Source organism: Euwallacea similis, chromosome 27 (genome assembly GCF_039881205.1).
Source record: "Euwallacea similis isolate ESF13 chromosome 27, ESF131.1, whole genome shotgun sequence".
NCBI lineage: Eukaryota > Metazoa > Arthropoda > Insecta > Coleoptera > Curculionidae > Euwallacea > Euwallacea similis.
In genome coordinates, this window is record NC_089635.1 from 2,639,972 (window position 1) to 2,652,818 (window position 12,847).

The 12,847-nt window shown below is 36.7% G+C and overlaps 1 protein-coding gene across 4 annotated transcripts; it reads left to right on the forward strand.

The window, feature by feature from the left end:
- Window positions 1-1,866: 1,866 nt before the first annotated feature.
- Window positions 1,867-12,465, forward strand: LOC136417288 (facilitated trehalose transporter Tret1-like). 4 transcript variants are annotated; one of them, XM_066402917.1, is made up of 4 exons: window positions 1,867-2,122; window positions 5,607-5,870; window positions 9,249-9,362; window positions 10,732-12,465. In XM_066402917.1, the coding sequence occupies exons 1-4, from the start codon at window positions 1,991-1,993 to the stop codon at window positions 12,001-12,003; spliced, it is 1,782 nt and encodes a 593-aa protein (XP_066259014.1). In that variant the 5' UTR covers window positions 1,867-1,990; the 3' UTR covers window positions 12,004-12,465. The 4 variants fall into 4 exon arrangements, with proteins under 4 accessions (XP_066259014.1, XP_066259015.1, XP_066259016.1 ...); XM_066402918.1 differs by lacking the exon at window positions 1,867-2,122 and adding an exon at window positions 3,668-3,694; XM_066402919.1 differs by lacking the exon at window positions 1,867-2,122 and having other exon boundaries at window positions 5,694-5,870.
- Window positions 12,466-12,847: the final 382 nt, after the last annotated feature.

Sequence of the window (12,847 nt, forward strand, 5' to 3'; positions counted from 1 at the left end):
CATATCACTGGTATACAGTGGTTCAAAGTGAAAATGATACACCTCAATAAGTTGATATATTTTTATTAAAAAAATTGCATTTTTGTAACTTTACAAATAACTCAAAATATTATAGTGTATTATGACATCTACTTATTCTAACTAATACCCTAAACGAACAATATGCTGCTTTTATTAATTAAAAAAACCATATAAACAAATTGACTGCGCAAATGAACATCAAAGTTTAAATGATACACTCAATTAATAATCAAATTATTTCTTTCTAACACATAATTTAATACCTCGTCGGTAAACCTTTTTTTAATATCATTTCACGTAATCTATTTGGAACTGATTCTACTAATTTTTTGGTGTAATCAGATGGTACTTCTTCCCCATTTTTCCAATAGCGCTCGTTTTAGTTCATCCTTGTTGGAAATGTTGTGTTTTCTAATTTCCATTTCTAATTTAGACCAAAGATTTTCAATCACATTAACATCTGGAGACTGGGGCGGCGTCTTAAGCACAATATCAATAAAATACATTGTAAATAAACCAATATCAATCGTTATATTGTACATACATTCCATACTTTTTTGGACAATAAAATAAATACTTCAAATCTGTGTGTATCATTTAAACTTTGATGTTCATTTGCGCAGTTAATTTGTTTATATGGTTTTTTAAATTAATAAAAGCAGTATATTGTTCGTTTAGGGTATTAGTTAGAATAAGTAGATGTCATAATACACTATAGTATTTTGAGTTATTTGTAAAATTACAAAAATGCAATTTTTTTAATAAAAATATATCAATTTATGAGGTGTATCATTTTCACTTTGAGCCACTGTATATGTTATGCCAACGTTCATATCTTACTAGACGCTGAATAAGATATTCGGCGTATAGATTGTATGATTCATATTATTTTTGCTGGTAACGAATTGGCTCTCCAAAAGGGTCAAAACTGATTCGGTATTCTTTGCGACCAGACACCTTGTATATTTTTTGTTGTCATTAAAATCTCGTTACTGAGCCGTTAGTTTAAATTTTAAAAATTACCGAAAATAAACCTACACTCAACATAACTTATACGGGTGATTCACAACTTATCTATAAAATTTTAGGAATAGGTATGTCATGAAAAACTAAGTCGATTTTGTAAGAACATTTGTTGGAAAATCCTTATAATTTCCGCGGAAAAAATGGTTAAAGTTTAATCATTGTATAACTGGACAACTCTAATATTTACGTTTTTCTGCAGAATCCCTTTTAGGTTCATCAACCTTACGTATAATTTATAGTTGGGTCTCCCACATATCAATGGTTGGGAGCTGAAGACATGGGTAATCCGACTTAAGGGTACTTTTATTTCACCCGAAATAAAAGAAGCGAACTTACATGTGTAAGCAATTTTGGCATCATAAATTGTTACCCTTAAGTCGGATCACCCATGTCTTCAGCTCTCAACCATTGACACATGGGAGACCCAACTGTAAATTATACGTAAGGTTGATGAACTTAAAAGGGATTCTGCAGAAAAACGGGAACATTACAGTCATCCAGTTATACAATGTTTAAACTTTAACAATTTTTCCCGAAAAATTTTTAAGGATTTTCCAAACATTTTTCTTACAAAATCGACTTAGTTTTTCATGACAAACCTATCCCTAAAATTTTATAGATACGTTGTGAATCACCCTGTATAGCTTTGGAAGGGATGTTAAGAGATATTTGGGGTTTGTTCTTTGTGCGTGTTGCTGGGTTCGCGCAGCCGCTGCCATTTCATCGCACTTCAGGAATCTTACCTGGTGTATATATATAACTTAGCTAGCACTTGGTTCAAGCTTTTTCATTCTAAAGGCCTCGAAGCCGCGAGTCTCGATAGCTCGAATCGATATCCGCGCTCAATACATCAAAGTCAAAGAAAGTACACAAACCGGCATTCTTGCGTATGTTCATTGGTTGCCATTAAACAATTTTCCTTTATACATGAAAAACTGTGATTATGACCATAACTGATAGGGAATATTACAGCAGGGTTCCTAGTGCGCATAGGTGTAATAACCCTTCCGCTCGTTCCTACGGTTGGACATCCATCTCCATTTTCAACCACTGGGGCCGGGGCCATCAGAAATGGGTAAGTCATCAATTTTAACAGTTTTTTTGTGGTGTCGTGGGCGCCAAACTCCGGGGGTAAAATTTTAAAAAATATTGCGCTCCCTGGTGGCGGCTTCTTAAGACTTGAACTTGCGTGGTGTAGCCATCTAATGAGAAAATGCCTAAAAACTGCTAAAACTTAAATTGCAAAATCTGATGCATAAACTGTGCAACGGTAATGAAAGTACAACGATCTTCTAGAATTTTCCTACCAGCTGCCGCACACCATAATGTAAACGTTAACACCGTTTCCTATCAGGCCGGCAGAAATTCGATTCTATTGTATTGTTTAGTTTCTCTATGTCCCATGGATGGAGCTGCTAAATCTCACACATAAAAGATATCTTTTTCTTCGTTTTGTTTAATCATTACTGTCCTACCAATGGCGTCCTCTCTATTGCGGTTTCAGAACTTCACGTAGATTACACCTACTTGTGCGTTATCAAGGTCACTATTACTCATTGACTCATTTCGTCTTTTATGTATTTTCCGCGATAATCAACGAGAGATACACGTTCGGCCTGTTAAAAATTAAATCATGAAATCGCGATCATTAGCACTAGCTCTAGTTCATTTATCGGCATTTTTTAATGGCATGTTCAATGTATCGATTCAATGCATATCTATACTTAGCCTGCATCACCGATTTCCGTAAGTAGGTGAATGAATAGCCAATCTATTTATTGTAGCGTAAAAATACTGTAGAAAAAGTGGTCCCAAAGCCATCCGGGGCCGGCCCCCCATGTGTTCACTAATCACCGAAATTTTACTGCGACGTTAAAGTCCATTGATTCCTTTGGTAAGCTTCATTTCACCACCACGTCACTACCCTGGGCTGACCATATTCGGTTGAAAAATCCATCACCATCAAGTTGACTTAGTGTAAAAGCGTTATTGCGATGCTTCGGCTTAACGCCTCCCACTTCTGGAATATTCCATTTTTAAAAATAATCCTTCACTGGATATTATTAGAATTTCCCGCAGCTATTTTTGACGCTCTTTATTTAGTAGCAAAAAACCTTTGGTATAGGTAATGGAACATTCCAGAAAATGCATAATCGCCTTGATAATTGGACACGGAGTTTGCCTAATTTTTGTCTATTTGGGATTCAGCGGGGAATCATCCTGCGAAATCGAAGAGCTGGCTCTTGTTTTGGTATAAAGGTCGAGGAATGAGAAAAACACGTTTTAATTCGCTATAGAATAAACAGTTTAGCAGGAATTTGATGTGTACATAATAATTAAAGCTATAGAGTTCACTGATTTACCGAAGGCTCAGGATGTGTTAGGTAAACAAATTTCATTATTTCCCAACAAACATTTTGAATTTTGACCCCAACCAAACACCCAAGACCTAAAAGCACTCTAACCCACAAGCCTAACATCATTTCAGCTGAAGAGTTTGGACGACCTGCCGGACGGACACGTGGAGGAAGCCGCTCGCGAAGTCCTTCCTCTGTAGTCCTGCGCCGCGTGATATCTCATCGAAAAGCTCTTTCAGTTCTGGACACGACCATGCATTGCTGTGATGTATGGAAATATGAATTTCAAAGTAATTGCTCCCTATTCCATAAATACAAATAATTATCTATCTATCGCAGGATTAACATCATGAATTCCAATGAGAGAATTTATTTAAACAAATAACCCAGATTTATTGCTAGCTCGATTTTGATTCAGTTTGAACAAATATTAGATTTCCGAAAGTCATCATAGATAAGCTTTTACTTGCAAATGCTGCTTACCTAGCTTATCGATATCGCTTCCTCAAAGGGTCCCGTGTAAATCAATACTTTTGGCTCTCTTTTATTACTAATGGCAAACTCTAATTAGCAATTTTATGTGCCGTATGCAAATTTGTGTTTGTTGGAAATGCGTGATCTATGTATAAAATTTGTATGAATCTTATCTCGCATTTTTTTTAATCTCTTTTCGTACCCGAAATTATTCACACAGTCACGAGCCTGCGTGCGTGCTGCAAATATCTACTTGGGCTTAGAAAGTATCAACAGATGCCTCGACAGTGATAACGTGGTATAGTGATTCGTGTACTTATTAGTTCAGAGGGAAATTGCTGGTTTTTGAGATGCAGAATGCTGAACGGATGATTTTTGTTGAAAGGTACTGAATTGTTCAGGTTAGAGTTTTGGTATTTGAGTGAAATGAATTAGATTCATTGGCGACTGAATTCTGAGAAAAATTCAAATGTCATTCCACAGTCCCGTCCTTAAGGCCGCACCACGATCGTGGCTTAACTCCAGTAGGTAACCTTGCCAGTCGGATTAGTCGCTGTAATTAATCTACTCAACATTTACTCTTAATTCATTGCAAATGAATAGATTGCGATCAGTTTAAAGACCGGAAGTACGGAAGCTTAGCATCAAGGCCCTGCGAATTGCCTAGGTTTCAATACATATTAGAGACACATTAGAATGCAGGAAATATCCGATTTTTTGCGTGTAAATTAAAATAGGCAGCCTTTTATATCCTTCTAATTACAATAAATCGACTTTTTATATACACCTAGTGAGATGAAAAAGTCTACGTTACGTTGAACAAAAAAAATCGTGGATGTGCCAAAGGGAAAAAGGGGCCGTGCCGGCCAATCTATATCATTTTAACATAAAACTAAAAAAGCGTAGTCATACTTCTGTAATATGTATGTATCGGAGCCTTACTTAGTAGTAGTTCCTGGTAATTTTGCACATATAATCCTTGGAGGATTTCCGTGTTTTTAATCGAATGAAAACGTAAACTACTCTTCGTGTAATTTCGAAAGTATCCATTAGCCCATGCGTTTTCACTTGCATGCAGTCAAATGCCTTCAGTAAGTCTAAAAAACCTGCGATTTAAGGAGCTCAGAATTGCGCGGTGGTTCTCACAACAGACCTGCCACAATTATAATTTTCCAGTCTTAAGATGAGAAAAACTTTTAATGGGAACTGCTGCTCTGGTGATCTAAGTGTTAAATCGCGTTTATCGTCTCCGTCGCAAATTTCAGCAATTTCACTTGCATAGCACAACAATAAGCGTGATGTTTTTATTGGCAAATCATAACTGTTATCATATTTATGGTATAATTGAACTAGATATTTCCTTACATTCACAAGTGGCGACGTTCAAGAAAAATTTTCGAACCAGTGGTTTTGCTCTTGTTTCAAGTAAATGGAGGAAATGATAAACAACCAATAGCAATCAATTTCCCTCTCAATTAGTATCAATTGTTAATTGACATAGAATCTTAATGGTGCATTTCTGGGATTGCATTTAGTTAGCCGAAACCAGAAAGAGCTAGTGAAGATGCAGTGCAAGTAAAAGTGACCTCTCCAAATCCACTAGAAATATTCGTACTAGTGACGCAAATTCATATCGCCATGTTCACGAGGCAAAACAGCGATTCCGGTCTAATTAATCATTTCTTCATCCCAAGGGTCGAACGGTTATCAATGCGTTATTGTTTACAGAATGGACATCAGAGGCTGCCTACCCAAGACACTCCGTGTATCTCAGCTTGCACAACTGCCACGAATCTGTCATCTCTTGGAGATTCGTCCTCAACCATATACCACAACCACAACTCGAGAAGAATGAACTTGGAAGAAAATCTAAGGACGACAATACCTGAAATTCAACCTTTACAAGAGAACAAGGACAAAGATGAACAATTTTCTGTGCCGGAACTGCCGACAGAGAAGAAGAAAGTGCCATTTAGGCAGATCATAACACAGGTAAGATGCAATATAATAATACATACTGTATAATAATACTGTTTTTTCAAAATTGCTCGAACTTAGGTAAAGATCCTGCATTCAAGACTTGAGCTTTGAGCTAGAAGTTTATAACAATCAATGAATATTAACATCGATTAATCTACTTAAAATGTCAATTTTATATGTTTATTTGGTTGGCCATGAAATACAAAAACTCTGTATATGTAGGAAGTCAAAATTAGCAGCGTAAAATAATATAAAGTCCTTAGACAAAATTCGAAATGCAACTTGTGTAAAAGCCTTACAATTGGAAGGAGAGATATAGGAACTTCAACCGGATTAAAAACAAAAATTTTAAATAAAAGATTCTCGAATCTTAGTGCGGAATTGATGCGTATCTACCCAGCAAACAGTATAAAAGCCCTTTACAGTAAGATAAAGAACCTATATTGAACTGTAAAGGGCCTTTATAGCTCCGTGTGTTTCTGTTTGCTGGGTAGGTACATACAAAAAACGTTAGAAGCTAGTTTTAGTTTTGATTTAAATTAGATAGCACTGAGGGCCTTAGCAGAAACTTTGCCATGAAAGTTTAAAAATAGGAAGCTTTTTATTGACTTTGACGATCTCAGCAAACACCTCTGCATTAACTATACATATAACGCGATTGTAATAGTCCGCCGGCCTTATGTAGCAAAACTTGTAGCGGGCTGAAGACGATTCGCATTACCGGTCAAGTCACGGTCCGATCACGGTCTGACCGTGGTCAGGTCAACCGTTCTAACATTAATTTTGTGTGTATTTAGTTACATTAGCACGCACGGTATGAACTGAACAAAACGAATGTTACAATATTTGAACTCACAGTGACCACGCCCTAATCGAACCGTGATCGATAATGTGAATCCTTCAAGATTCGCACAGATCTGAGCATAATCAACGGCACCCCTGACAAAACACTGATTTGGACGGGATACCAATTTACAGCATTTGGAAGATTTGGAAATTAGTGTGTCTCACCCCGTACAAATCAGAGCTTTGTTCATCTTAAGGTATCACAATTTATGCATTTTTTAAGCTCGGTACGGACACAAACATTTCATTGTATAAGGGACAATACAACGAACCGATCACCGAATAAAACACTAATTTGGATAAGACAACAAATACGTAAGATTTGCAAACCTGTTTGCAAACGTGTATCTTGCTCCGTTGATATTAGTGTTTTGTTCGGTGTTCCGTTCATTGAATCAGGTCTGTACGAAGCTTTACTCTCGTCTCATGCGCCTTTATGCAGCAAACGCTGCTTGCTAATGATTACAGAGCATTTGACCACTTAAACGCATATATTGCTATAGAAAAGTTTCAAAGCTGTGAATCTTTCTATAGCACATCGTAGAATGGGAATGCATAAATATTTCGATATTAACGCAACCCATAGATAACTGTACAAAATATGTAAAGGCGATGCGCAGGAGTGCACGGTTATCGCTGCAGTTGACCTTTATTTGGCTGCAAAAGCTCTTTAAGGGACTTGTAAAGCAAACCCCAACTAAACTGTAGTAGACAAGGTGTTTCAGGAAAATCAGCCAAATTATAACGCAAACTTTTTGCATTTTCTGACAAATTGATGTGTTACTTATTACCAATATATGTTTTGTTACTCATGTGCCTTTTTTATTTATCGTTATTAGTAGTGGCATCAACTAACCAGAACTGAAGCGATCTAAGTAAAACCAAATCATCGCATCGTCATTTCTCGTGTTAATTGGTTGAAGGTGACAGAAATGCTTTCTTGGTTTCAATTGCGACTTTGGTTGTCGGGATTTGCGTCTTTCTCGACGCCACATCGAAGTTCTGTGATTTTGTCGGAGAGTCGCTAATTGAAGATAGCGGGGCAATAAAAGGGAAACCTTGCTATACAGAGTGTTTCTTTGATAGTGAAAAATTAAATGGGTGAATTACGAGTTTATTTTAAGATAAAAACTTCATATAAAGGCATGTCCTAAATTGCTTCAATTTTTATTTACAGGGTGTTGAAGTTTCATTTTTTTCGATTTTAATTAATTTATCATTAATAAAATTAAGATAATTGACTCAAAATTGGCAATAACAATCATTTTAGCATTATGAACAAACTGAAATAACAATTATGTAAAATACTCCACAGGGCGATACTTTTCTCGTGGTCGCTCTCAATATTTTACATCAGAACTTTTTTGTGACATGTTTAGATTTTATTCATTAATTTAATCCCATACGTCTTTTATTCACTTTTTTGCCCCTTCAGTTTTATTAGGAAGAATAGTTTAAGAGATATTTGCAAAAATCTCTAATCATGTTCGCCCCGATTGACCAAAGGATAAGATAAGACAGCAAGGTAGTGAATGCTGCAATTAGGTATAGTAAACTGTGGAATTTATATTTATTATTATTTATATTTTTATTATTTTTGTGAAGAAATTTATGATTACATATAAAAATTTCCTTCCAAGACATGCCTTTATATAAAGTTTTTATCTTAAAATAAGCTCATAATTCACCCATTTCATTTTTTACCACCGATTAAGAAACACCCTGTTTATCAGTGCCGAGCAAATTTCTTATTTAAGGTGCTTTTACTTACGGCCTCTTAGAGCTAGCGGCCTTCATTTCTCATTCAAGCTTTCCTCATAACACCGGACTATTTCGCTTCTGACCCCACATTATATGTTGATCGTATTTTTCCAAATTTGGCCTCAATCTCTCCACCAAAAAGCGCCGAATTTGTTTATATAGCACAAAAACAACACGTCAATATCACAACCCACACAGTCAGATGCAATTGAAATAGAAATACTTCCTGGGGTAGTTTCCACTGAACTTGGTGTTAATTAAAATCGGTCAAACTAACCGGACGTCAGTGCAAAGCCAACTTCTGGTATGATTTCTGCGAACGCGATTCGTGTATTGCCTGAATATTAATTTAATGGACGTCGGAATAGAGAACCAACAAAATAATAAAGGTTCTTCGTAAATGGTGTTATGGACATTACGGTAGGAAATTATAAAACGATAAGGACGAAGTTTGATCGTGTGGGGAATAGTTAATAAAAAATTAACTTGAAGTTAGAGGGGGCACATGATATGTTATAAAACTCAGCTCGCAAATAATAATCAGTTTAATCAGTTCTCGCGTCAAATTGTCGATCCGGGCAATTTATTTTTCTTAATAAAATTGTGCTGTCTGGACGTTGACTATAGCCAGACAATAGAGCAATGCGGGTTCTAGTGCGTGCGGATACTCACGTTACTTTTTCGCTGCCAGACACCGAGCCTAAACCTAAATGCACTTGGTCTCAGGTGGGACCCTCCAAGCCCAACCCAACCGCGCCCTAATTTCAACAATATTTGTTACAGTTACTTACCGCCATTGTAGTGTCCTGGGTGTCCATGATCATTGGGTACTGTTCAGCCTACACCTCTCCAGCAGCCCTATCATTGGAAAGAGACTTTAAACTTGATGAGAATAAGGTAGATTTAAATTACTGTTAACTAGAAACTATTTATTAGTAGGTCAGAAAAATTGTTTCAATTAAAAAAAGTTCATAATATTCAAGTCATCTTTAAATGGATTGAGCGTCTCAATTTGCATGTAAACAGATTATAATTGATATTTTGATCACTTTAGAACAAACGTTTTTATCGAAGTAGTGTGAGGCAATCAGTGTTGCTAGGTCTTTATCGACATTCTTGTTTCCTGTGTTTTTACAGAAAGTGTTTTCCTTGTGTTTGCAAATTAGTCAGGATATTTATTTTTTGGACCTTGCCTAACATTTTTTTGATAACAGCTGATCATATGGGAATAAACAACGATAATTCTCCACTTTGCTTATTCTTCGGCATTGATTTTGGATCTTACGCTGCGTCACGATTTGTTGTAAAATTTCATATCTGTGATCAATAGCAGCTTTAATTTATCACTCTATTACTTAAAAATTGCTGTGGTGGAGATTGTTTTGAATAGTTACTGTACCACCTTACCAACACATTTTTGAAAATAGCTGCTTTGTGGTACCAATATACAAGGTGTAATATTATCACGGAGACATTTCCAGATTTCAGGAATAGCATTCTACGAAGTAATAAAAAAATGGTAATAGACCCATGGTCAAAAACGTACTATTTTCGATATACAGGGTGGCCAAATTTCACATTTTTTTTCTTAGTTTTTATAATTTTGTTTTCGTTTATATATTTTTTACTTTAAGAAATTTGCTTGAATGTTACGAATTGCTTTAAATAGTTGATAACTGAGCCAGATGATTTTTTCCTCACTTTTTTTACATTCTCAATTTGCATCGATAGATATTTTTGCCAATTCTACTTGTGAAAGAAACGAAAATACTGTAACAGGCCAAAAACCTAAAAAATTTAAGAAAGAATTTAAATTTGGTATACGAAATCGTACAAGTTGTTTCAAGAAAGATACAAATCATAAAATACTACATGACCCAAAAAAACCTAACACCCTGTATATGGCTACCGATGATTTTGACATTTTGCTATGGAGAATCTTAAAAAAATAAGTGCGTGAAATTTCAAAAATTAACTCAAGGCATATGTGAAAAGAACGCAAAATATGAGAAGGAATATGAAAATTGGCCACCCTGTATTTCGAAAATGATGCGTTTTTGACCATGGGTCTATTAGCATGTTTCATTATTTTACACAGTACTATCGCTGCTTGAAATAGCTCCATGATGGTACACCCTGTATAATAATGCTATGTAGAAAATTCAGATTGATCCTAGCTGAAGGATTACTTAAGTTAGTTTTGTCAGAAGACATATTGTTTAAGACACATTGTGCGAGTACATAACAACTTCTCTTCTTGTTTCAGCTCTCATGGATCACAAGCCTCATGCCCTTAGGAGCCCTAGGAGGAGGCCTCCTTGGTGGGCTCCTAATCGAGAACTTAGGTAGAAAGTGGACAATTCTACTGGCAGACCTACTATTCCTAGTTGCATTTCTTGTGACTTTCTTCGCACAAAGCTACATCTACATGTACACAAGCAGAGTCATCTCAGGGATCAGTGTTGGAATATTGTCCCTGACTCTTCCGGTGTACTTAGCAGAAACCATTCAGCCGGAAGTGCGAGGTACCCTAGGGTTACTTCCCACTGCGTTCGGTAACATTGGAATCCTTCTGTGCTACATGTTCGGTACCTTCTTCGAGTGGAGGCAGCTGGCTCTAGTCGGCGTGGTACTTGCCATTCCATTTGTGATAGTATTCTGGGTGATAAAAGAAACCCCAAGGTTCCTAGTTTCAAGGGGTAAAGAGGAAGAAACGCAGCAGGCCTTACAATGGCTGCGCGGTGCTAACACTAGCATCGATAAGGAGTTTCACGAATTGAAGAAGAGTTTCCAAGAAGAAGCTGAGACTGACGAAGGAGCCTTGGAAAGCCTGAAAAATCTCTTCTCGGTTAATAACATCAAGCCTCTGTGCATCGTCTTGGGACTAATGTTTTTTCAACAATGGAGTGGTATCAATGCTGTCATCTTCAACACCACCAAGATATTCAAAGAGTCCGGATCAAATTTGCCCGAATCTCTTTGCACCACTATCGTGGGAATCGTCAACTTCGTATCAACATTCATAGCAGCGGCTCTAATTGACAGACTTGGCAGGAAAGTCCTGCTATACATTTCTGCGATTTCCATGATAGTCTCCCTAGGGGTGCTTGGAGCTTACTTCTTCCTGAAGGATGCCACTAACATCGACGTGAAATTCCTAGGCTTCTTGCCATTGGCCAGTTTTATTATCTACGTTCTTGGGTTCTCCTTGGGACATGGACCAGTACCGTGGTTGATGATGGGCGAGATCCTTCCGGCGAAAATCCGGGGAACTGCAGCTTCGGTAGCTACGAGCTTCAACTGGTCCTGCACCTTCATAGTAACCAAGATTTTCCTGCAATTAGCCGAATTAATAGGATTCCATTTCACTTTTTGGATTTTCTGTGGTCTTATGGTGCTGTCACTACTGTTCACCATTTTCTTCGTTCCTGAGACAAGAGGGCAGAGTTTGGCCGACATTGAGAAGAAAATGGCCGGAATTAAAGTGAGAAGAATGAGTTCAGTAGCTAATTTGAAGCCGATGCCATCTAGTTTTTAAATAGATTAAACCAAAAATGACTGATTTCATTTTTTAGATTTGTGGTAACTTTCTTTCGATATGTTTCACTGCTTTCTGTAATAGTGCCGTTACAAAACCGTTTTCTCTGGTGTGTAATTGCCATTGTTTGGGATTACCCGCTTCTCTCTCCAGAATTACCGCAAATTATACCGAATCACATCAAAGCGAAATCAAAGATCCGATTTTTTTTAATTATGAATTTTTCACGACAAACCGAAGTAGCCACCTGCACAAGCGAATAATGTTCCTGGTGATTATACTGATGTCACAGTTTTGTCATTATAGCTCGTATCCGCTCTTTGTGGACTTCCGGCTTAGCTCTTGAATGCTGCAATAATAGTCGTTTTTAGTATTTTATGAACTTGTATATATATAACAATGAAAGACCATTTATTTATTATAGCAAAGATATTTTTATATATAATAGAGTTTTTCAATAATTTTGTCTAGTTTTATTTCGTGAACGAATCTGGAAAGCGTTTGGTTGCTGCAGCAATACAGATAGCTAATCTGTTCTTCGTTATTTTAACGATCCAGTCCTGAATGTTTAAAATCAGCAGCAATTTTTAGAAGAAAAGAGATTTGATCCAATACCGCCAGAGCTCTTAAATAGGACTTATAAGATATCATCTTATATTTCCACTTTGGTTGGAGGTCTGGATAACCGATGATGAATTTGAAATAATTGATAACAGGTTAGGGATAATTCGTGATGGATTTGGAATAATTGGTGACGAATCTGGAATAACTGGTGACAGATCTGGGAGAACTGGTGATGCGTCTGAGATGATTGGTGACGCGTCTGGGATGACTGGTGATGAAT

Excerpts from the sequence above, each read along its gene's own strand:
- LOC136417288 (XM_066402917.1), top strand. The coding sequence starts at position 1,991 with ATGACCATAACTGATAGGGAATATTACAGCAGGGTTCCTAGTGCGCAT. Across the intron at positions 5,871-9,248 it reads TTAGGCAGATCATAACACAG|TTACTTACCGCCATTGTAGT; the intron begins GTAAGATGCAAT and ends TATTTGTTACAG. Across the intron at positions 9,363-10,731 it reads TTAAACTTGATGAGAATAAG|CTCTCATGGATCACAAGCCT; the intron begins GTAGATTTAAAT and ends TTCTTGTTTCAG.